The sequence below is a fragment of the Perca fluviatilis genome, chromosome 11, assembly GCF_010015445.1.
Source record: "Perca fluviatilis chromosome 11, GENO_Pfluv_1.0, whole genome shotgun sequence".
NCBI classification, from domain to species: Eukaryota; Metazoa; Chordata; class Actinopteri; order Perciformes; family Percidae; genus Perca; species Perca fluviatilis.
In genome coordinates, this window is record NC_053122.1 from 22,074,343 (window position 1) to 22,095,369 (window position 21,027).

General features: G+C 39.5%; 1 protein-coding gene across 11 annotated transcripts in view; it reads left to right on the forward strand.

The window, feature by feature from the left end:
* The window catches only part of LOC120568357 (adhesion G protein-coupled receptor L2-like), an 85,600-nt gene that overhangs the window by 8,329 nt on the left and 56,244 nt on the right, over positions 1-21,027 (forward strand). For all 11 annotated transcript variants that reach the window (XM_039815821.1, XM_039815823.1, XM_039815822.1 and 8 more), the window contains exon 2: positions 12,356-12,569. In XM_039815821.1, coding sequence (XP_039671755.1) covers positions 12,494-12,569 — 76 coding nt within the window. In that variant the 5' untranslated portion in view covers positions 12,356-12,493. The remainder of the gene's footprint in view (positions 1-12,355; positions 12,570-21,027) is intronic.

A 21,027-nucleotide genomic window follows, 5' to 3' on the forward strand; every position in this document is an offset into this window, starting at 1 on the left:
GTTTCAGAGCATTTACAGTTCAAGTGGTTTTCTTGAACCAAAAGCAATTTTTTCCAGAATTTCAAAATCGACTTTTTTTATTTATTTATTTATTTTTTAATATGGAGTCTTTGTATTATTATATCCTTGGCTGCATAAACAATATTTATGAACATTTCTTGAAAGGAAAAAACAATACAGCCACGAGTCTAATCTGTTTTAAACAGTTTGACAATCATAGACAAAGAGTGAAACATGCTGCACACACAGTGACTGTCTAACACACATAGCTGCGTTTCAGTGAAATCTGTCCTTCACCACTAAATGTACGCCTGTACACCCTGACAGCTGTCCTGATTCTTATAGCACGCACTTTCATCATTGTTCCAATTCAGTCTCTCTGCACTCGTATGGCCCTCCAGTTTGCATTACAATGGAGCAAGCAGAAAAACATTGTGGAAATGCTGGTAAAGCGTATAATTTGGTATGCTGAAATTCAGCGGTAATGTCCTTTTAGATACATTCTCCATTTTGACATTCATTTTAGAGATGTGGACGTTTTTCTGCCTAAAATCCCTTCATTTGCCCTGTAAACAGTCTGTGTTTTGACAAAATCTTACACATTTGGTGCATTTATGACATAAAGTCTGGCCAATGTTGCATTCCAAGATTGGACCAACATTTCTGGAAACTTATCTAGTTGTTTGGAGGCTACGTTGTGTAACTGTGTTACATACAAAGGTATGTTTCAGCTTTTTCTTTCACAGCAGGGATCAATCTAACTGCTATGAAGGAAGAGATATTTTAAGCCCACCGGTAAACCTGCAGTCGTCCATCTTTCAAAATAAAAATGAAGTGTTACAGCCAAATCAGGGGTAGTAAGTCTTAAATAATAACCCTGAGACTGTCACAGACAAGAAAGGAAGATAACAAGTAATTATGGCCAAAGAAACAAGAAAAACAAGTCCAACCAGTTCCCAGTTCCCATTTCCCACTGGAAATGCTGAAGATTGATGCCTATGTCTTAGTTTCCAAAGGAACAGACCGAGTGGGTGGACAAATTAATAGAAACCAATACTGAGAAAAACGACTTTGAACTGAAAACAAGCATGAAACCCGTCCAGGCCTACAGCGCACGTATGCATATTAAGTCCATGGCTCACTTCCAACTCAGTACAGCCAAACTGTAGAGCTGGACAATATGGCTTAGGATATTAGCTTGATATTTTAAGACCTGGTGAAATACGGTATCTCTACAAAAGAATGTTTCTAATCAGAGCTGTAATTCAAAATAATCTGCCTCTAATAAATGCTATTAGATTTGAACAGGACAGTACACACATGATTTCATTCAAGATTATAAAGTGTTTTAATAATGTTTTGACAAATTGAATTACAATTAACATTTTGAATGAAACTAACCTAGTTATGTGTCCAGGCCAGTCCCTCCAGGATCTCTGGGAGTTTTTTTGTGATTATTACAACCCGCAATACCTGTACATGACCCAGAAAACGGAGCACATCTACTTATATGCTTTCTATACTGTATATTCATATTACATTCATATTTTGAATGTTCCCCAATTCCCAAATAAGAGAACACACACTGACATTAGCTGCCACTACTCACATGCCATTATTTTCCCTTTCACGATTGTCTTTTTTTTAATGTGGTTAAATTTCAGTTGCTTCTGTGGTGACTGTTGAAAAGTTGAATTATCAGATATCTGTCTGCTGCTTCAAAAGTTATAAAAGATTTAAAGTGTCAATCCTTAAGATTTCAGTCCTGGTTTATTGGCAACACCAGGTGGTAACAGCAAATGTGGTTTAATACTACACGTCCCAGAATACTAGGGGCAACAAAACAAACTATTCACGTTTTAATAAAGAAGTCAGGCAATAATTAGCCTTTTTCCATCGGTCTGTGACAAACTGTGATCTGATTTGATGCTGCACATGGTATGAGTCTGCGAACAGTGAAAGTGAAAGTTAGTTACCTCGCTGAGAAGTGCAGCCATCGCCTGCAGCTCTTCATCTAACAGCTTACTGTGGCTGCTCTTTCTTGTTCCATTATTCCCTGCCAAGCGACAACTTTCGGGCCTGAAAAGTGAAGCCAATGTGGAAGTACTTTAAACTTGTATTTTATCAAATTTCCAGCAGGGGGTTACTCCACTGGTTGCATAAAGACGTTAGATTGGACAGAAGTCTATGGGAAAATGACCCTACTTTTCACTTGAATTATTACAGTATTATTACATTACTCAGTAAACATTTTCCTAACCTAAGTTTATGGTCTCAATTGCTAGTTTCAAGTCTTCTTCAATACAGCATGATCGTCATTTTGTAGATTACTTAAAGGTATCTACATAAGAGTGATATGACACTTTAATGAACGTGTCATAAACATTATAAACAAGTCATAAACGTTTATGACATAACGCTTCTTTTAGTAAGTGTCATTCGGTTTTTGTCATGACAAGTTATGGTTAGGTTTATGGTTAGAGTTAGGGTTAGGGTTCATGTGTCATGACTGTGTCATGACAGTGTCGTGTTCATGACACTCCTATGTAGATACCTTCAAGTAAAGTGTTACCCATTTATTTTTAAAAACGACAATAAAGCAGGGGATGCTTTAGGGCGTGGCTACACGCCAACCTGTTAATCAGGAAAGAGGCTTAGCATATCTATGGCACTGTGTACATTAAAATAGCCGTGAACTTGTTTGCATGGTTTTGTTTTCAAACCTTAAGCCTCTTACAATGTGTTTTCAGTTCATGAAAATTAATTGGAACATTTTGGTTGCCTAAAAAATTTCTTGTTTAGCATTCGGAAGCACCTGGCTAACCAAAGGTAGCTAGCTAGCACTAGCTGGTAGTTTAAGGAAAAGTCTGCCAACGAGCTCAACACTCAGCAGTAGAATAACTGGCAAACACAATAAAACCGCCTCAGATGAATAGCATTGCCATTACAAAGCATGCAGGTATCGATTAGGAGGGAGCCCTTTAGAAAACACTTTTGTCCAAGGCAAAAACAGAAATATACCTAGAAAACACTGAGAAACAGAAAAAATGAAATGGTGTTATGAGTTTTTTGCCCTTGTTCCTGCAACCTGCAGAAAAAAATGTCTGCTGTCTATTGTTAAACACAGTCGTAATAACATTGGCAGCCATCTCATGGGACTCATTAGGACTAACAATTTCTCCACACCGTTGTGTAATAGCTAAGGTGTATGAGACAATTTTACTAATTTTACTGTAGCTGTAGCAGAACCACGTTTCAAGGCGGTTTCATGAATTAAATTAAATTTTAAATTTTAAAAAGTGTGGAGTTGATCTCCGCCTCCTTCAGCTCTCACACAAGCAGGGACTTCTTCACGAAAATTACACACTTCTTGTAGAGACTAAAGTCACCTAGGCTAGTTGTTAGCATCTTGGTATTTATATGTCAATAGGTTTTCACTCACTATAGTTCTTCCACATTGATTTTTAGGATTCCCTTCCTTTTAAAGGCATAATTAATCATTTATCTTAAACAGAGAAAAACAATGTACTTTAACGATTAATTAATCATGAAAGCAGTTATCGATCAATGCTCTGTTGATTAAATCTAATAGATTCAGCTCTAGATTATTATTCTTTATTATTTTAAATCATCTTGCGCTGGTATGCCAGGTAATTTGCAAAATATCTTAACTCTATGATAGTTATAATGTTTGTTGTTGTTGAAAAAGAGCTTAATTCAACGGTATGGTCATTTTAGAGACTGTTGTGTGATTGTTGAATTGTGAATGTGTTTTCTTGTCAACAACATATTTGTATTAATATCGTGATATTGATTTCAGCCCTTGTATGTACTGATTTGTGCTTTACAACTTAACACAACAAACATACGCTTACTTTATTTCACAAAATGTCCCTTGATGATTTTGTGTACAAGCGTAACACTCAAGCAAAAATTCAATATTGTCACCATGTTTCTGAGTGCACATTGCAGTCCTGAATTAATGCACGTCAGGCACGAGTGAATAGAGACCACACAAACTGTCCACAGTTAGAATGCAGCCCATGTGCTGACCATGTATAGGTAATGCAAAGCAGACTGGATCTGGGACAAAAATGTGCTATACGTTGGACAAAACCTTAAACTTTTAAATGAATCAACTCGAGGAAGGTGATAAAATCAGGGTGTCAGTGTACGTGAAGCGAGCCACGAAGTTGTCATCGTGGAAAAACAGTCACAGCATTGAATTGTTTCCAGCTGAAAGAAACCATATAACTTTTAATAGCTTCTAAATCAATAAGATGCACTGAGTGTACAGTAAGTGAGTAACTAAGGGTAAATCAGAATGTCAGGAAGGCCGCAGCAGCTTGTTTATGTGATGCAAAATGTGTGATTAACAGTAATCTTCCTGTGATTAAAAATAAAGTCTCCCTATATAACACAAGCCATTAACTTCACAGCTGTGTGGCAGATCTGAGTTAATTGTATTAGGTGCTACATGAGTTTTCTACAAAAAATAACTTATAACTATTTGTGTTCAGCAACGATTGAATAAAATGAGCCAGTGAGACTCTGATTGTTGGAGCTTGTACCTGCAGCTTAAAGGCCTTTTTATAGTTGTGCGTTGAATTGACGGCGCATGGTCCGGTGTAGACACAGACCCCTCTGCGTCTACGCCGGACCCTACGCCGTAGCCTGACGTGCATCTCTCGAAAAATGTAACTACACGTCGCGGCGACGCACGTCACTCGGCCGTGGCTTGGTAGCGTTGCATTTCCCCCATTGATTTCCCCCCGACTCATTTCCTGGTTCTCCTTCTCCATAAACAACGTGAAATCAAGGAGAGGGTTAACTTCTACTGCTCCAGATTTCCCACCATGGTCAGAAAACAAAGGGGAGACACATTGTTTCTCTCACTATGACTCTAGAGTCGCTACTCGCTCCGAAGCTAATCGCCGTCTACCACACACTCCCACACACACACATGCGGCTCGACGCACAAGTATAAACATCAGGCCACTTCTGTAGGCTACGGCGAGAGCTCTGCGTGGAGCCTCCGCACAACTGTAAAACGGCCTTAAGAGGAGGAGTTCAGGCACTACTCAAGCTGCACAGCAAACTCCTTTGCATTTCTTTTGGGTAAGAAAAAACTGTATATTTCCATTTAGCCCACTGTCAATATTCTTAAAAAAATGACAGTGAGAGTGTGATGGGGCTGCAACTAACAATCATTTTCATCATCCGATTCATCTGCAGATTATGTTCTCGATTAATTGAATAAATACTTGGCCTATACAAGATCAGAAAATAATGAAAAACCACATTAACTCACTTAAGTTGAATGTGACGTCCTCAGTCCACAACCCAGAGATATTCAGTTTGTTAAATTGAATATAATCTGATTAATTATCAAAATAATTGCAGATTAATTTCCTGTCAACCGACTAATTGATGAATCGGCAAAAAAGTTTCAGCTCTGTGAATGAGGTCCCTATCAACAAAAACTAAATGTGATTTTCAGTGGTGTTTAACAATGTGGGGATTTACATAGCATTTAATAAAATAAAAAATACCATTGATTTGGAAAGCTTAATAACCACTTTCATAATAATGTGTTATTTGCTAGATTGAAATAAATATATAGATACAGGGCATTAGTTCATTTGCCCCTCACCCACTTCTGAAGTCAAATCTACTTCCTTGCATACAATTAAAAAAAATGGTTACACCACTGACTAAGTGCTCCCCTTAAGGATTAATGGTGTTTGCTCAATTTGCATATATTTCTCAGTAAAAAAAACTAACTGCTCTTCGCTTTTGGCAACACCATGTCACTTTGTCATTGTACCACTTTGTTCTAAACCCCATTTGGATGAGATTAGTTGTATGGGGGGGGGGGGGAAGAGGTCAAATGTAATCGAAACTGTAAGCATGTCTGTATATCTGCACACTCTCGTCTGGCCTCAACCCCAAACTGACATCACTCTGGTCCAGATGCAACCTTTTGTCTCCTTTTTCTATTTTGTCATTGTTTAAACAAGTTTGCTGTCAGTTGCGGAAATGATGTTTGATCATTATGATACATCTTTGTTGCGATGGCAGCCCATGAATGGAGACTGATGAAACACATTTGTCCTCGCCTGCGTGTTTTCATTAACATTAACACGTAATGTATTAGCAGTTACTTTATGTACATTTTGCTGAAAACTAATCCAGTCTGAATAGGGCTACAGTGTGTAAACATTAAGCATGGTGTCAATGCATTTCCCCCCAATAAGGTGTGAACATCAACACATCACCTGCTGGAAATGTGTTGAAGGAGTGAATTAATTTGTTGTGAGTTTAGGTTCTGGGTGATGCTGCTGGGCCACTCATGGTTTCTCTTATAAAAATGTGTTTTTGACATTTGAGAGAGCTGGAGGTATGCAGTGGGTGTGTGAATGTGTTTGTGTGGGGAGTGCTAGAATCATGTGTGGATGAGGCGAGAAGTGAGGCTGTCAGTGCATTTATAAAGAGACTGATTGAAGAAGAGAAACCTCTCTTTTCCATGTCAGTTTCGAGCTACTCTCTGCTCCTCTCCGGTGACCCTACTGCTTAACCAACTGCTCTGAGGTCAGCCATATAATTTCAATGCCAAGCCGGATTGGCTACTGACCCCGGAGTATTAACCTGTGGCTGACTATTAGAGATTGAAACAGACATTTTAGTAATTTTCACCCCACACATTTTCAAATTTGTAGTTCAGCTTTTTAGCAGAATACATCTTCAATAAGCCCAAGTACCTTTTGCAAAATGTTAAGGTGGACAATCTAAAAATGAGTATACTACCATAAAACATTTCTGCATTGCAATTGGTTTGTGTATGTCAAGACTACCAATGACTAAGTCACACACACATATATATATGTGTGTGTGTATATATATATATATGTGTGTGTGTGTGTATATATATATGTTTGTATATATATATATATATATATATATATATATATATATATATATATATATATATATATGCCAGTCAGAGCTGAAACAATTAGTCGTTTAATCGAAAGAAAATTAAAATACTTAAATTAAAATCAAACTAAAACTATTTTGATAATCATTTAAGTACTTTTTAAAGCAAAAATAGTATTAAATCACTGGTTCCAATTTCTTAAGTGTGAATATTCTCAATCTTCAATTATACCAAAGTTTATATTTTAGGCTTTTGGATAATTTGAAGACATCATGTTGGAAAAGCTTATAGACAAAGCAGTTATACAAATAAACAGCAGTTAAACCGATAATGAAAATAATAATAAGTTGCAGCCCCTAAGTCATCCCCAATATTGCTTTTAATGGATGAAGTAGACAGAGATAATAATAGTAGTGAGTTTCATTATTCAGTTGACAGGTGATTTCAACTACAAACCTTGACAGAAACATCCACTTTGTGCCTTTTTTCAAGTGCCTGCTCCTCCGCACGGCTCCTTTTTGAAGACTGTAACACCCCACCCTCTCTTCATTTGGCTTGACACTAACCTGGTTGTTCAGTCTGGATCGTCTTTGTTCTCCTCACTTTACTAAGCTTCTTTGCTCAGCCCTCTCTGTTTCACCATGTCCATCTGCCCGCTGGCACTCTATCTTATCTACTGCCTCAATCATTTGGCCAAGAGATGCTGAACACACCAACTGTTTTGCTCTCTCTCTTTCAATAAAATAGTGAAGCATTGCACCTTTGAGGTGTTTTCTGTTTGGGCTTTTTGAGCTGCACTAAAGAACATTTTCTCTTTTCAGAGGTCTTCGTTTAATGTAGAGCCATTTATTCTGAAAACAAAGAAGACATAAAAGCTGCAATTAGAGTTTTGCATATTCAAATGTTACAGGAAGTCATTCTGACCCACACCTAAACAGAAGATGTAAGAAGTTCCGTGATCTATTAACCATCTTATAAATATCTGTTGACACAAATTATTTATAGGCACTGAATCAGGCTGTAATTAAGAAGGAAAAAGTAGCACACACCAGCTCATAGGAAGTTATCCAAAGCCACATTTCCCTAAAAATAAAACTAGAGCTGAATTGATTAGCCAATTAATTGATTAGTCAGTCAATGGGAATATTTACAGTTTTTCTTTAATAATACACTAAATATATTTTTGGACTGTTTGTCGGCCAAAACAAGAGATTTGAAGATGTCACCTTGGACTCTGGGAAAGTTTTTCACAGTTTTTGTACATTTTAATCCAAACAACTACTAATTGAGAAAATAATCTGTTGATTAACCAATAATTAAAATATTTAGTTAGTTGCAGCCCCAAAGCAAACCATGCAACAAACTGTACATCAAAATGCAGCAAAGCAACATCATTTCTTATGACATCTCTAATCACGTATTTTTGTGTTGCTATGAAAAGAATCATTCAAAAATCATAAAAAGTAATAATAAAATATAACAAAATATTTTGCTCTCAAGTTAAGGATTTTTCTCAGTGAATCAATTGGTCCAAAAATAGAATAAAATGTCCAAATGTCAATCACAATTTTCCAAATTCCAAACGTAAATGTTCAAAGTGCTTGTTTTGTCCAGTCAGCAACAGTTCAAAACCCATTTATATATATCCACTGATTCAAAATGACATTGATTATCCAAATAGTTGTTGATCGATTAATCGACTGCTCATTGCAGATCTCCTGTCATCAAAAAAGCAAAAAAACAGGTTTGTTTAGGATATTGTGTTGCTCGTAAGAGTCAATTGGTCTATAAAATGTAACTTTGCTTAACAAAATGACTTAATTTTCTGTCGATCATCAGTTGAGAAATCTTTATTGTTAATTTGTGTGCTGTAAACCACAGTTTACCACCTGTTTATCGTTTATAAACACTGCAGACTGAGCTCGGTGTCAGCCCATCTTTGTTTCTGGCAGTTGATGGCAAGTTCACTACATCTCTGGTGGAGCCAAGGAAATGACATCATGTCCCTGTAGGGGTTGAAAGCGCAGTCCTGACAGGACTGTCATGACAAAAGAGTTCCTTGGGAACATCAGAGTGCACCGAGGACAGTGTCTGGAGGCTGTATTTTCTTAGTTCCTGTAGTTCCCATCTCTCACTTCTAACCCATCAACCATTTTCTGATGTTTGAAATTCCCCTCTCACATGTGTGACATTTTTGCCCTGAATGTAGGGCATGGGGGCGAGGCAGAAAGTTCTTCAAATTAGCAGTTATTCAAAGGGTGGAAGAAGAATCATTGTGTTGGCAAGTTCCAGCTCAACATCTCTATTTCACTTGTAGGTTTTCAGCTTACACTTGGACTTGCACATTAGTTTTGTTTCGGCCTTACTTGATATGTATGTATGCACTCTTTATCTCTCTCTTCTCGGCGTTGACAATTGAAAATAAATTAACATTCCTGGGCTTTATATTTGTCTTTTCTAAGCCTGTGGAGAAAACTTGGAGGCGCACCCAGGAGGTCAGGCCATACTCACAGACTGTCAATCCTCCGCGGTGACCCTACCGCCCCCTTTTTTCTCCCCCTTCCATTCTTCTCCTCCTCTGCTCTCCTTCTCCCATCCATTTAGTCCGTCCCGGCTTAGAAACTCCCAAACTCCCCCCTTCTCTCACTCGCTCATTCACTGGACGCCTCTCCAGCTTGAGTGAGGCAGACACAAGCTTTGTCAAAGGAGACTCACATTCATTCAGCCCGCTGTTGCACACAGCCTTGTATTTCATGTGAAGACATGTGGGCTGTCTCCTTCTATCCATTTATTTTAATTATGTTTTAATTGCTTTCCGTCCTCTTTTAAATGCTTGCTTATTATTTCTATCAGGCTGATGTGAAAAATTGGCTGTGGACTGTGATTCTCTCCATTATCTTAACTGATGATAGATTTCTCTCCTTGGGTTTCCACTGTGTATGTATGGCACACAAAAGAAAAACAGATGTCGCGAATGTTTGCGTATCATTTTTCATTTCATTGGTGGTTTTCCTGTGGTCTTGTTTCCAGAAAGACATACTGTTAATAGAGAGAGAAAACCTGAGGGAATATATACTTGTATTTTTTTTTTTAGCAAGAGGAGCTAAAGGCGCAGATGAAAATGAATAACTTTTATTAAGTCAGTGGTCTTCTGGTGTATATTAAATGTTTGAGCTCATTAGATTTAGTGTAGGTGGTGACAGTTACTCATAACTGTGTACCTTTTTTTTTATTTAACAAATCTGCCTCAGTGGAAAATAATGATCATTATGCGAAGATCGCTGGCCGAGAAACAAGTAACCTCAATTCCCAGGCTTGGGGGGGGGGGGTGGATAGTAGATAATTCCTCAGCACAATATCGGAGGGGTTAACGATGCCTCAGTTACCTCTTAAAATCATTTTCTGCTTGAGAACATCTTAGCCCCCCACAACCATCATCCCCCTGTCCCCTGATGTGAAATTATGATACGTCTGTCAGTGCTTCTGTAAAGCATCTTAATGTTAATCGCCTAATCCTTTTATCTCAAGTCCGGACTGATTCAGTGCAGAAATCCCACCAAACAAAACAGTGTTTTTAGGAAGATGAGCATGGCTGTGTCCTCCACCAGCTTAAGGGAGAAAGGAGACATGTTACTCAGCGGGGCAACGGCTGATCAGGAGAAAGAATCCCCGGGGTGGTGAGGGCAAGTCTGCATCCGCGAGGCCTGGCAGGCTCTCGCCCCCTGGTGTCTGGAGGGGCTGAGTGGCTCAGCAGGCCCAGCAGGCCAGAATGGCAAGGGATGTCCCCCCAACAGTTTCCACTCTCCTCCTGTCAACCACCATTATGGTTACTCCATGGCCCAAGGCCTAATATTTGCAGAAGATTAATGGCTAAGGAAGAAGTCATGTGTGTCTCTGGAGATTTTGTGCTCTGCCCAATATTAAACTGGTGGCAGTCTCGTTAGAAGGCTTGAGAGTGTAAGCAGCCTCAGTAGATGTGGTACGAGACTTCCCACACAGAAGAGCTTGCGCCCTCCAATTCGGTCTTATCTGATCTGCTACGGCGCCACTGGCAGATAAACAACTGGAAGACAAATATGACCACAATTCCTATAAAAACCACCCAAGTTGTACTGATAAATTATAAGTTAGGTGTATGTGTGTTTCCTTGGCACAGACTGTGCTGCACAACTGCTTGGCCAGGGTGACCGCAAATGAAAATAAACAATCTCAGCCTGCTAGGTGCAGATCCAGTGGGCCGTTTTTTCAGCTATTATTCTCCGACCAGGTGTCAGTGATCTATAGAATGAATCCCAAAGTGACTAAAATGATTACTCAGTATGCGAATGTGAAAGCTTCTCATGTTTTGTGGGTTCTCATGTTGCCAAAAATATCCGAGCGCATTAGTGGGGCTCGGAGACCGATCAGAGCAGACTGCTGTGCTGCTCAAATTTAGGTTCATTATAAAATAATCAGGGTAGTTGACAAGTGGCTCTGGAGGAGCGGCATTCAGAGACGGGAAATTCACTCTCCTCTGCATAGCGACGGCTACCAAGAGACGGATCCTGTTTACAATATGTATCTGTGTGTGTGTGTGTGTGTGTGTGTGTGTGTGTGTGTGTGTGTGTGTGTGTGTGTGTGTGTGTGTGTGTGTGTGTGTGTGCGTGCATTGGGGAAATGCTGGATGGTAAGCACATGGGACTTAACAAGATACAATATATTGGTATGTGTGTGTGTTTACGTGTAAGTGTGTGGATGCTGTCTCTGCATGTGTGTCCACGTCTTCAGAAGTGCACGTGTCATTGGTTTGATGTGTGTGTGTGTGTGTGTTGTGTATGTGTGGCATTTCACATGACACAACACATCCCTCCTCGGTGTTTGACTTTGGTAAGCAGCTTATCTGTCTGGTGTGTTAGTCCGTCTCAGGCTCTAACCTTTTGCTGCTTTTGCAGACAAAGGGCTGTTTTTGCCACCCCTTGATAAGGAAGGAGACAAAAGTCGCTCTCAAAGCAGCTGTGTCTCTAATGGCGTCCTGTGTGAACGTGTTGCTAGAGCGACAAGCTTTCTCCTGCGGGATCCGGGAGTAAATGAGGGAGGTGGAACAGGGAAGATTGGGAGAATGAGGCAGTGTGAACATTGTATTGTAACATGTTGCAAAGTGCTGAACAAGTGCCGAGAACCAGGCACCCTGTCTGCTTTGTTTTAATGTCAAAGATTTGTGAAGAAAGTTTAAATATTTCTGTGAAACTTAAAAAAAAAATTGCTTTTGTTTTTTATATCAAACAGCAGTCAGGGATTTTGTTTTCACAGTGGTTAGATTCGTGACTACATTTAATTTAGTGTAAGGCACACGTGTAGATACACCTGAGGCTGTAATGATTCTAACGATAACCTTCCATTTCCTCAGTTTTTATGCTCTTTCCGCTCCCTTTTTTCCAGATAAGAAGATGACCTGTGATGCTTCTCCGAGAACTACTGATCGTTGACATCGCTCCAGATTTCCACTCTCCCACTGCAACACACTGAAACACTATTATTAGCCAAAAGGCTCCCTGGATTGTCTGCATACAGCGCACAATGGCCTCTGCACTGTGGAGGTGTCCGATGTTTCGCTGCCTCGTCCTCCTCCTCTTTTGCTTTCACTGTTCACAAGGTGAGTAACCATGGAGTTGAGTGGCAGAAAGTGTTAATGTGATTCACGTCATACTTTCAAAAATCCACTCATCATTCAGCTTATGAATGTGTGGAATTTAATAGCACATATTCTTTGACGTGTAATAATAGTTCTTCTTCTTCTTCAGTGGTTTTACCCTTGGAGTGTGAAAAATGTATTTCAAAGACTTTGTACTGAACTCATTGAATATCGCTGCCAACCCACGGGCGCTATCTTCTAATATTCACTTCCAGAACAACACTTAACTGTTGTGTTTGAGTGTACTTTGAGCTACTGGAGCCGTAGAGAATAGATGCATTTTTTTAATTTTTTCCTGAGCAGCCAGTGTACCTGAAAGCATCAAAAGCAATGCACTTGATTCAGTGCCAGACTCGGGAACTGGGAAAGTATGTGTCAGTGTTTTTAATTGTCTGCAATGAGATCCCAAGGCTCTTTTTTGGTTCCTTCCTTCACTTTTGATGAGTACATTTGGCTGTAATTACAAGTATTGTCACAAAACACTCCCGTCTGTTACATGCCCATCAAAACCACTGATGTTGGTATGTCTTAATGATAATCATTACATTTTTTTCCCCATTCAGTCCCATTGTGCCGGGAAACAAAGTAACCCAAAATCACATGCTTGTGTGCCAAGCATTGATTACAGATAGATAGTTGAAGCACATTATTTTGGGGGCTTCCTTTTCAATTTGGATTTTGCCCTTTTTCTCCCTCTTGCTGTTTCTCTTCTAGTTATATTTTAGGTCTGGCGTGGTGTGGTGTACAGTTTGTTAACAAATATAGAGTGCTATGGAGCAGGCCATCCCTGCAGTCTTTCAAGCAGAAATGCATTTTTTTTTTTGTAGATTAGTAATTTTAGATAATATATAAAAGTCTTACTGAGGCATTTGAAGAATTGCCCTCTGATGTGGCCTGGTTTAGAAACTGAGTTGAATAGTCCTGTTGGATTTCATAAAGAGGAATACTGCTTTGGTATGCAGCAAGTTCAGGTTTTGGGTTTCAGTGAATGCGAGGGCTCTCAGGCCTAAGAATGCATATTATTTGCCATCCATCAATAAAGGAATGCATGTGTGTGTGGGTCCCTCTGAAAACAATATCTGATTCTATCCACATGCCACTCACCTCCAGCCTGTCCAGCCCTAGGGCCTGCATCCCAGCGCTTATGATCTACGCTTCCATCATAGTGCCAGCACCGAAAACTCTACTTGATAATTACCTCCTGTCCCTCACCAGGAGAGAGTATAATCAGGTTATAGCTTTCACCCAAAACATTCCTCATGCTATGAAAATGCTCATTGACATAGCTGAAAAGAAAGGTATTTTTCTCTCTCCTGGTATTGACTTTCTTGGCCAGTTGGAAAAATGAACACCAGTCGGGCCTCTGTTTTGACTAACGTTATCAATTTGTGCAAAATTAAATGCTAGCAGGCATTCAGTTAAAGTTAAAATCCTTTAAGCGGCTATAGTCAATATTTCTATATTATGTATCAAATAAGTGTATATTATGTATCAAGGAGTCATAGTGAAGAACCTACAGATGGAGTATCAATGAATTATTGATTTTTTATAATTGAAAACTTCCCTCTAGCCGAAAAAAGCGATTTAAAAACCTGTGACGTCACCACAATGTAGTCTATGGGCTCAGCGGGAACTCGCAGGTGGGGCCAGCAGGAGAAACACTACTGCTCATATTCAGTGGGCCGTATATATACCCGGAAGCTTAGAAATTGTTTTTCCGTATGTGCCAGGCGAGCAACTCCATTGAATGAATAGGCGCTATTTTGGGATCCGGTATCCAGTTAAAATAATACATCCATGGCAGTAGCGTGGATTCTACAGTCCCTCTGCCTCACTCCCAGCTGGGAGATGGCTAGCTAGCTTGTCCATCTCCCATGCTGTCATCTGCCTCTCGGCAAAGAAGTCTCTACAAAGGGACTGAGCAGATCGCTGTACCTGTTTTCAGGAAAAAGCTCTAAAAACCCACTGTCGCTGCCTGCTCAGCACAAAACAGCAGACCGACACAGTTAGCGACTAGCTGGTGAACATAGTAGAGCATTTAGCAGCAAAAGAAACAGATATTTCCCTCAGGAGTTGATAGTGGAAAAACCGAGCTGGAAAAGAGTAATTATTTGACTTAAATTCACCTTGTTGCCGGAAATAAGACTCTAAATGAATGTTAATGTTGTTCTGTGTAGCTGCTGGAACTGTTTGCGATATCAACTTAAAAAGTGATGGTGTGTTGTTGTAAAAGCAGCCCTGTGTTTTGCCAGTTGAATTCTTTTAATGTGAAGTAGTAAGGTAGGAAATGTTCTGTTTGCAATGGCAGTAACTTACAGCTTTGATATGGGGTAAATAAAGTGAGCAGTGATGTTGTTATCAATGAGATAAAAGTAAAAAACAGTAATGCTGCATTACAATCTTGCTTCATTTTTCTGTTCAATCTTTTATGTGTGTGAAGGCAATTTGAATCCAGAACGAATGTCGGAAATGGGGTTGGATGGCATGAAAATATCTAACTTTAAAGAATGTATATATAATATAATGTATAATGGTGCAGGGAAAACATCACAAGGACACTTCTAAATTCTCCGTATATGCTATTTCTTGTTTTCAATATTTGCACTCCATTTCTTCTTCATCCATGTGCTGTTATATAAGTATATAAAATGACGCTCCTGCTAGAGTAAACTAGGTCACGCAGGTATCAGATTTGTTTTAGATGTTTCAGACCGCCCAGTCTGCAGATATGAAAGAAGACGACCAGATTCAAAGGAAGCAGCCACAAAGGTGGGTCAAGTGCACAGGCACATACCTGCTGTGACTGAATGAGAGCTGTTATCTGAGTCTTTAAAGTAAAGAAAGCCAGATTTAGGGGGATTATGTCGTAAAGTGTACTGTCAACGCTTTTAGTTGGCTGTTGCGTTTAAATGCCAAAGAGAGAGCAGGCACTTTGGTTTTCATATCTAAATATTACACAAAAGGAAAATGTAAAAGATGAAATGGTTAGTCTCATATCTGCACAGACTGGGAACAGAGTGAAGAGGCAGTGTTTGTTTAGGTCCGAGAAAGCGTTCCAGCATGGGCAGAGTGGGCAAATGACGGACATTAATATGCAGTTTTTTTAATAATCAAGTCAGAAGAAACAGAATCCTGTATAAGGAAAAAGGCAAAAAGGAGCAAAAAAGATTTTCTGCTCTTGTTTTTTTTTCTTTTAGTTTTGAGCCCCCCGCTGTTTTGGATAACACACTGCACATTTCTCTCTAAGGGAGATTGTGAAATATTCCTTGGTTGAACATACCAGCATGCCTGTGTTTCTTCCCAAAAGGTTGTAAAGGTTAACAATACGTCTCAGCACAACATTTGTCTCAAGCAGTGCCATACATTGTGCTGATGGAGGACCCTCCCTCGTGCCTCACTGGCATTTCCAGTCCTGGGGTTAACTGAATGGGGAAGCTATTGTGCTCTAACTCCTCTCTGGCCCCTGGCCATACACATCCAGTCTGTCATCCATTGATATGCTTCGCTTGCCATTTTATAATTCATATTGAATGCTGCGGATCTATGGCAGGGCGATCATGAATTATCAGCTAAACCATGGGAGATTCACAGATGACTGGTCAATCTATGTGTTAAGAACAAGCACAGAAAATCAAAAAATCTGATACTATATTAGTCTATGAAATTTGCCAACTGGAAGTATGTCAAGAAATAAGGCAGGGGTTCATCATATGGATTGAATGGATTTTCTTGCCACATGGAGACGGATAAATCCTCACATTTGTTATTTTTATCTTCATTTCTAATACAGTTTTGTCGGCGTTTTGCCACTATCCCTACAGTATGCAGCTTTTCAGTTTCTGTACTGAGCACCAGATATATTTTTGCATAGCATTGCACAACAATATGCTGGTTTAATAATAACTGAGGACCTGGAAAGTTTTGAATCATGTGAGAACATGAAATTGAAATGAGCCAGAGTCACATGGATCTCCAGGATCAGTATTTCACTCAGAGGAAATGAAATACAATATCACCCTTGATGGGGTCATCCTAGATTTATTGCAACAGCGATTTCCTGAGTGCGTTTTTGGTAAAGTAAAAGCAGCAAGAAATGTTTCCATCCAACACGCGAATGTAGGAGCAAAGCTCTTTTCCCTTTAGGAGAAAAGCTTGTGCTTTATTGTGTGCTAAGACATGGTTGTTGCTATGCAGCCAGCTGATGAACAAACACTTAATTTAATGGGCGAGGAGCAACAGTTTTCTGACAGTTTGATTTCATTAGTTAAGCATGTTTTAAATCTCTCTTGCTTGGAGCACCTCGGAGCCATTCAATTCACACCCCTTATGGTAACAAATTGTATAAACATTGGAGCAGATGCCTACCTCACTCTTTCCTTTCGTGAATGATGTCCACACTTGTTTTTTTTTCTTCTCCAGGCAGCCTAATTCAAATAATAGATGAGTCCCGCTTACAACCACAAAGTAGTTTGCTTCAGGATCTAAACTTTTGGATTTGCTCGGTGTAAGTCTGCTTTATAGGAGGGTTCAGCTGTCATAACAAAGTAATGCATTTAATCTTGAGTGGAAGCAGAAGGGTTTCAAATAAAACCAAGTCTACACTATAGAAAGCTGTAGAGTTCCTTGTGTGTGGGGAGGCGTTTTCCAACCATATAAATCAGGATTGGAACAGAGACGAAAGTATTTACGGAGGCAACAAGAACCTGTCGGATTTCAGTGTGCTTCAGTGTTCACTCAATACTTTTAAATAGCTTGGAGGCATGTCAGAACTAATATAATTTGAACAAAAAGCACAAGAGCTAAACAAACATGCAAAAGCAAAAAGAGATATAACATTTAACACCAAAGGGACATTGTGCTAAGGCAATCAAAGCAGATTGTTGCTCTAAATAAATACCTGCGGCAGCAAATTTTCTGTTTTAGCACAGCCTCTCCAGCTGTTTTTTTCTCTAATCGTGACATACATTTGCAAGCATTTATTTGTTAAAGAGAGCTTGATTTCGGAGAGACATTGTGTGTGTAAAAGAAGACGAAGGCCATTTGAACAAAAAGCCCCTCGCTGTTGCAAAAAGAAAAAGAGAGCAAAGCCTCAATTATATTTACTGTGAAAATTGTTTGAAAATGATGCGTTTGTCTCTACCTGTCCTCCTCCTTGCTCCGTATCAGAAATGTCACAACAGCTCAGGTCTCACATTTTTGATTCTGCTGGTTATAAGTTACACAGTAAAGGCTGGTGGTAATACTAATGTCAACAGTGGGGAAAGGATAGCAATCAATTAAAGAAATTGGTAAGTGTGTGTGTGTGTGTTAATATAATATATGGTAAATATAAGATGAAACCGTTTCCACTTTAGTTCATGTACCAATGGTTTCTCTTTCATTCCACTCACTTTTGCATGGCTTATGGTCATGTATGATTCAAACCAGTGTTAGACTGTGTGTTGGGTCTAGCTCTTTGTGTCTGCCGGCTAGCTCTTACTACAGGCCATGAATGCAGCTCTGTTGCTTTCACTGTATTAGTAATCTCCTCAGGCTGAGAGGCTGTGCCATAGAGCATGACCACACATTTTTTGTCCAGGAATTAAATGTCACCTAAGGGTGGGTCACCTGCAAACAAAAGGCCACCAGCCGATTTGCAGGTCTAAACAGTCAAAGATAAGGAAGCCCTCTCCTGCCGTGAAGGAAATTGAATAAGTACGCAGCAAAAAAAATAGTCTGAGAAACAGCAAAGCACAAAGAACGTTTTTGTTTGCCTTGCTCTATCGGTATTGACCCCCTCTTGTAGCATATATATCCCCATTGAGTGCACAAGGCACAATGGCCTCATCAAAGATGAGGGGCAGGAAACTGTCTGTCATCAAGATCTCCCCATCTGTGCATCTCTTATCAGTGCCCCTGTTTTCAGCTCGCATTGACCGGAATGCTGGTAGAAGGGAATGGGGCAAGGTCATCACGCACAAGCCAATCAAAGTGGTCAGTGTTCCAGAGATAGCAGCGGGTTATTGCCAAGGAATGTGCCTGGATGTTTTTTTTTCATTGACTTTCCTGGTAAATCTCCGAGAGACTCCAAACAGAGCTGTATAAAAGCCCATAAAGGCCTTGTCTGTTGCACCGTATGTAGGGTCGCATGTGTAGTATTCATACACAGTGTGCTGGCAGTGTTTTTGTATGCGTGGGAGACTCTCAACGGACCGCTCCGACCTAAAAATCAAGGTTCACGTGCCGAGTGGAGACAGCTATCTGTAGGCTACCTTTTGGTAGCCTTGTTAGCTTGGCTACTATGGTACAGGAAGGTAAACATGTGAGAAGTGCATACCAACTGTGCTTAATTTATTTTGTAAAAGTCTGTACAGCAAAGATAAAAACGCAAACCGTTGTTTAAATTCTTTTACCTCTGTTGAGTTTTGACTAGTGCTGTCAGTTAAACGCCGTTATTAACGGCGTTAAAGCAAACCCATTTTAACGGCGTACATTTTTTTATCGCGAGATTAACGTTCTTTTTGGCCTAGCAAACTTTGTAGTTTTTTTTCACATGCTGTTGCATAACTAGTAACGTTAGAAAAACTACAACACCACACCGGATCTAGCTAGACCGGAAAGAAAAAACAGGCACGCCGCACACACTTGTTTGAGCTTGCGAGCCAGCCAAAGAGTAGTGGCTAACGTTACGTTTTGAGTGGATGGCGAGCGCGAGACGCTGAAATGGATGCCAATAAGATTCTGAATGGAAAGTTTACTTTTAAAAAGTTGCCAAATGGTTCCATTGACAAGACAAAAGTGATCTGTGTGTTTTGTCGTTGTGAACTGAGCTATCATCGTAGCACGTCCAGTCTGAAATACCACTTGATGCCCAAGAGCACAGCTGATACGAATTCTCCGCCCCCTCGTCAAAGCCAGGCGACAAAAGCACAACGCAAGCCGATCCACTTTTCCATGTTGATAAGAGCGTTCAAATGAGAAAAAATAATGGGACAAAAAGAAATCAAGGGACATTTAGAATAGATAAAAATGTGTGATTAATTGCGAGTTAACTATGACATTAATGCAATTAATCGCGATTAAATATTTTAATCGTTTGACAGCACTAGTTTTGACAAATTGTGATGTGAACAATGCAAACAAATATATGGTTACAATAGAAACAAACGTTTTTAGCAAGGCAACCCCTTCCAATACCAATTTCTTAATTAATAATAATTCTTTAATCATAATTAATATTCATACAAACATTATGCCCTTATGTAATTTTTATTAATTTTATTTGTATTGTATTATTTATATTTGTAGGATCACTGCCTGAGAACCAATGATTTCATTGGTATGACTGCTTCACTGTAATTGTTTTGCACATGACAATAAAGCTTCAACTTGAACTTGAACTACAACTTGATCAGATTGTGAAAACCACATTGAAGGATGCCTTCAAAATAAATAATTTTCCACTTTCAGCATTACAGTTCTATTATCATATTATTTCTCAAATTGTTTAATGTGTGGGTTGCTGTCCCCCAACAAAAAGATTGCTCTGTTCCGAATGACAAAGAGGTGACAGCTCAATGCCACTGAAGTAAATAGACAAACGTAATTTTCAATAATCTATTCCTACTAAAATGTTTTTACTTCAACCTTTATTCAATACAAGTCACAACACAAATCATCAAACCCAGAGCCAGCTAGTTGTAATGCTAGCTAAGCTACCATCTGTCCCTCACCTTGCAGTTTTCCTTGTACGCATATATCGGCTCTATTGTCTTTGAAACTGGAGTGCAAGCGCAAATGGCTTTGACCAACACATTTTTGAAATTTTGTTGACCAGAAGTCCAGTCCTGGTGTAGCGTAGGCAGTCTAGAAAAAGGTGCTAAATATTGTTAGCAGGAGCTTAAGATGTGTCCTAAAGCCATTCCTGATAGGCATCATCCATTAATCTAAGCCAGTACAGATGCTGTCTTAATAGCATTAAAAAAAGCTGAATTAGTATGTGCAATTAAATGTGCAGATGAAAAATGTATGTTAAAATTAAAAACAAACCATTGTTGTCTGTGCACCAACTGAAGCCATGAAAAAATCTGGGATGAAACACAGAAACACAATTTAATGCCAGAACAAATACCAGAATTGCACTGCGCCACTTCATCCGCATAAACACAGCCCCAACTATGCCACTTCATCTTTGGCACAAGTGGGTTTATTTGGAGACACGAAAGCACCAAAATGGACTTGTGCCCAGTGAAAGTGATAGCACCATGAGTTAAAGGCTACTTCAGGCTCTGCATAAAGATAAAAACTGTCTCCTATTAGAATTGTCTGTTCATTATCATCTTGAGGACCTGATTTCTGTTCCTAGTCATCCTTGTAGTCTGTGGCTCATTATTCATGTAATCCGTGTTCCAGTTGCAGCTTCTCCTGACACCCTGTCTAT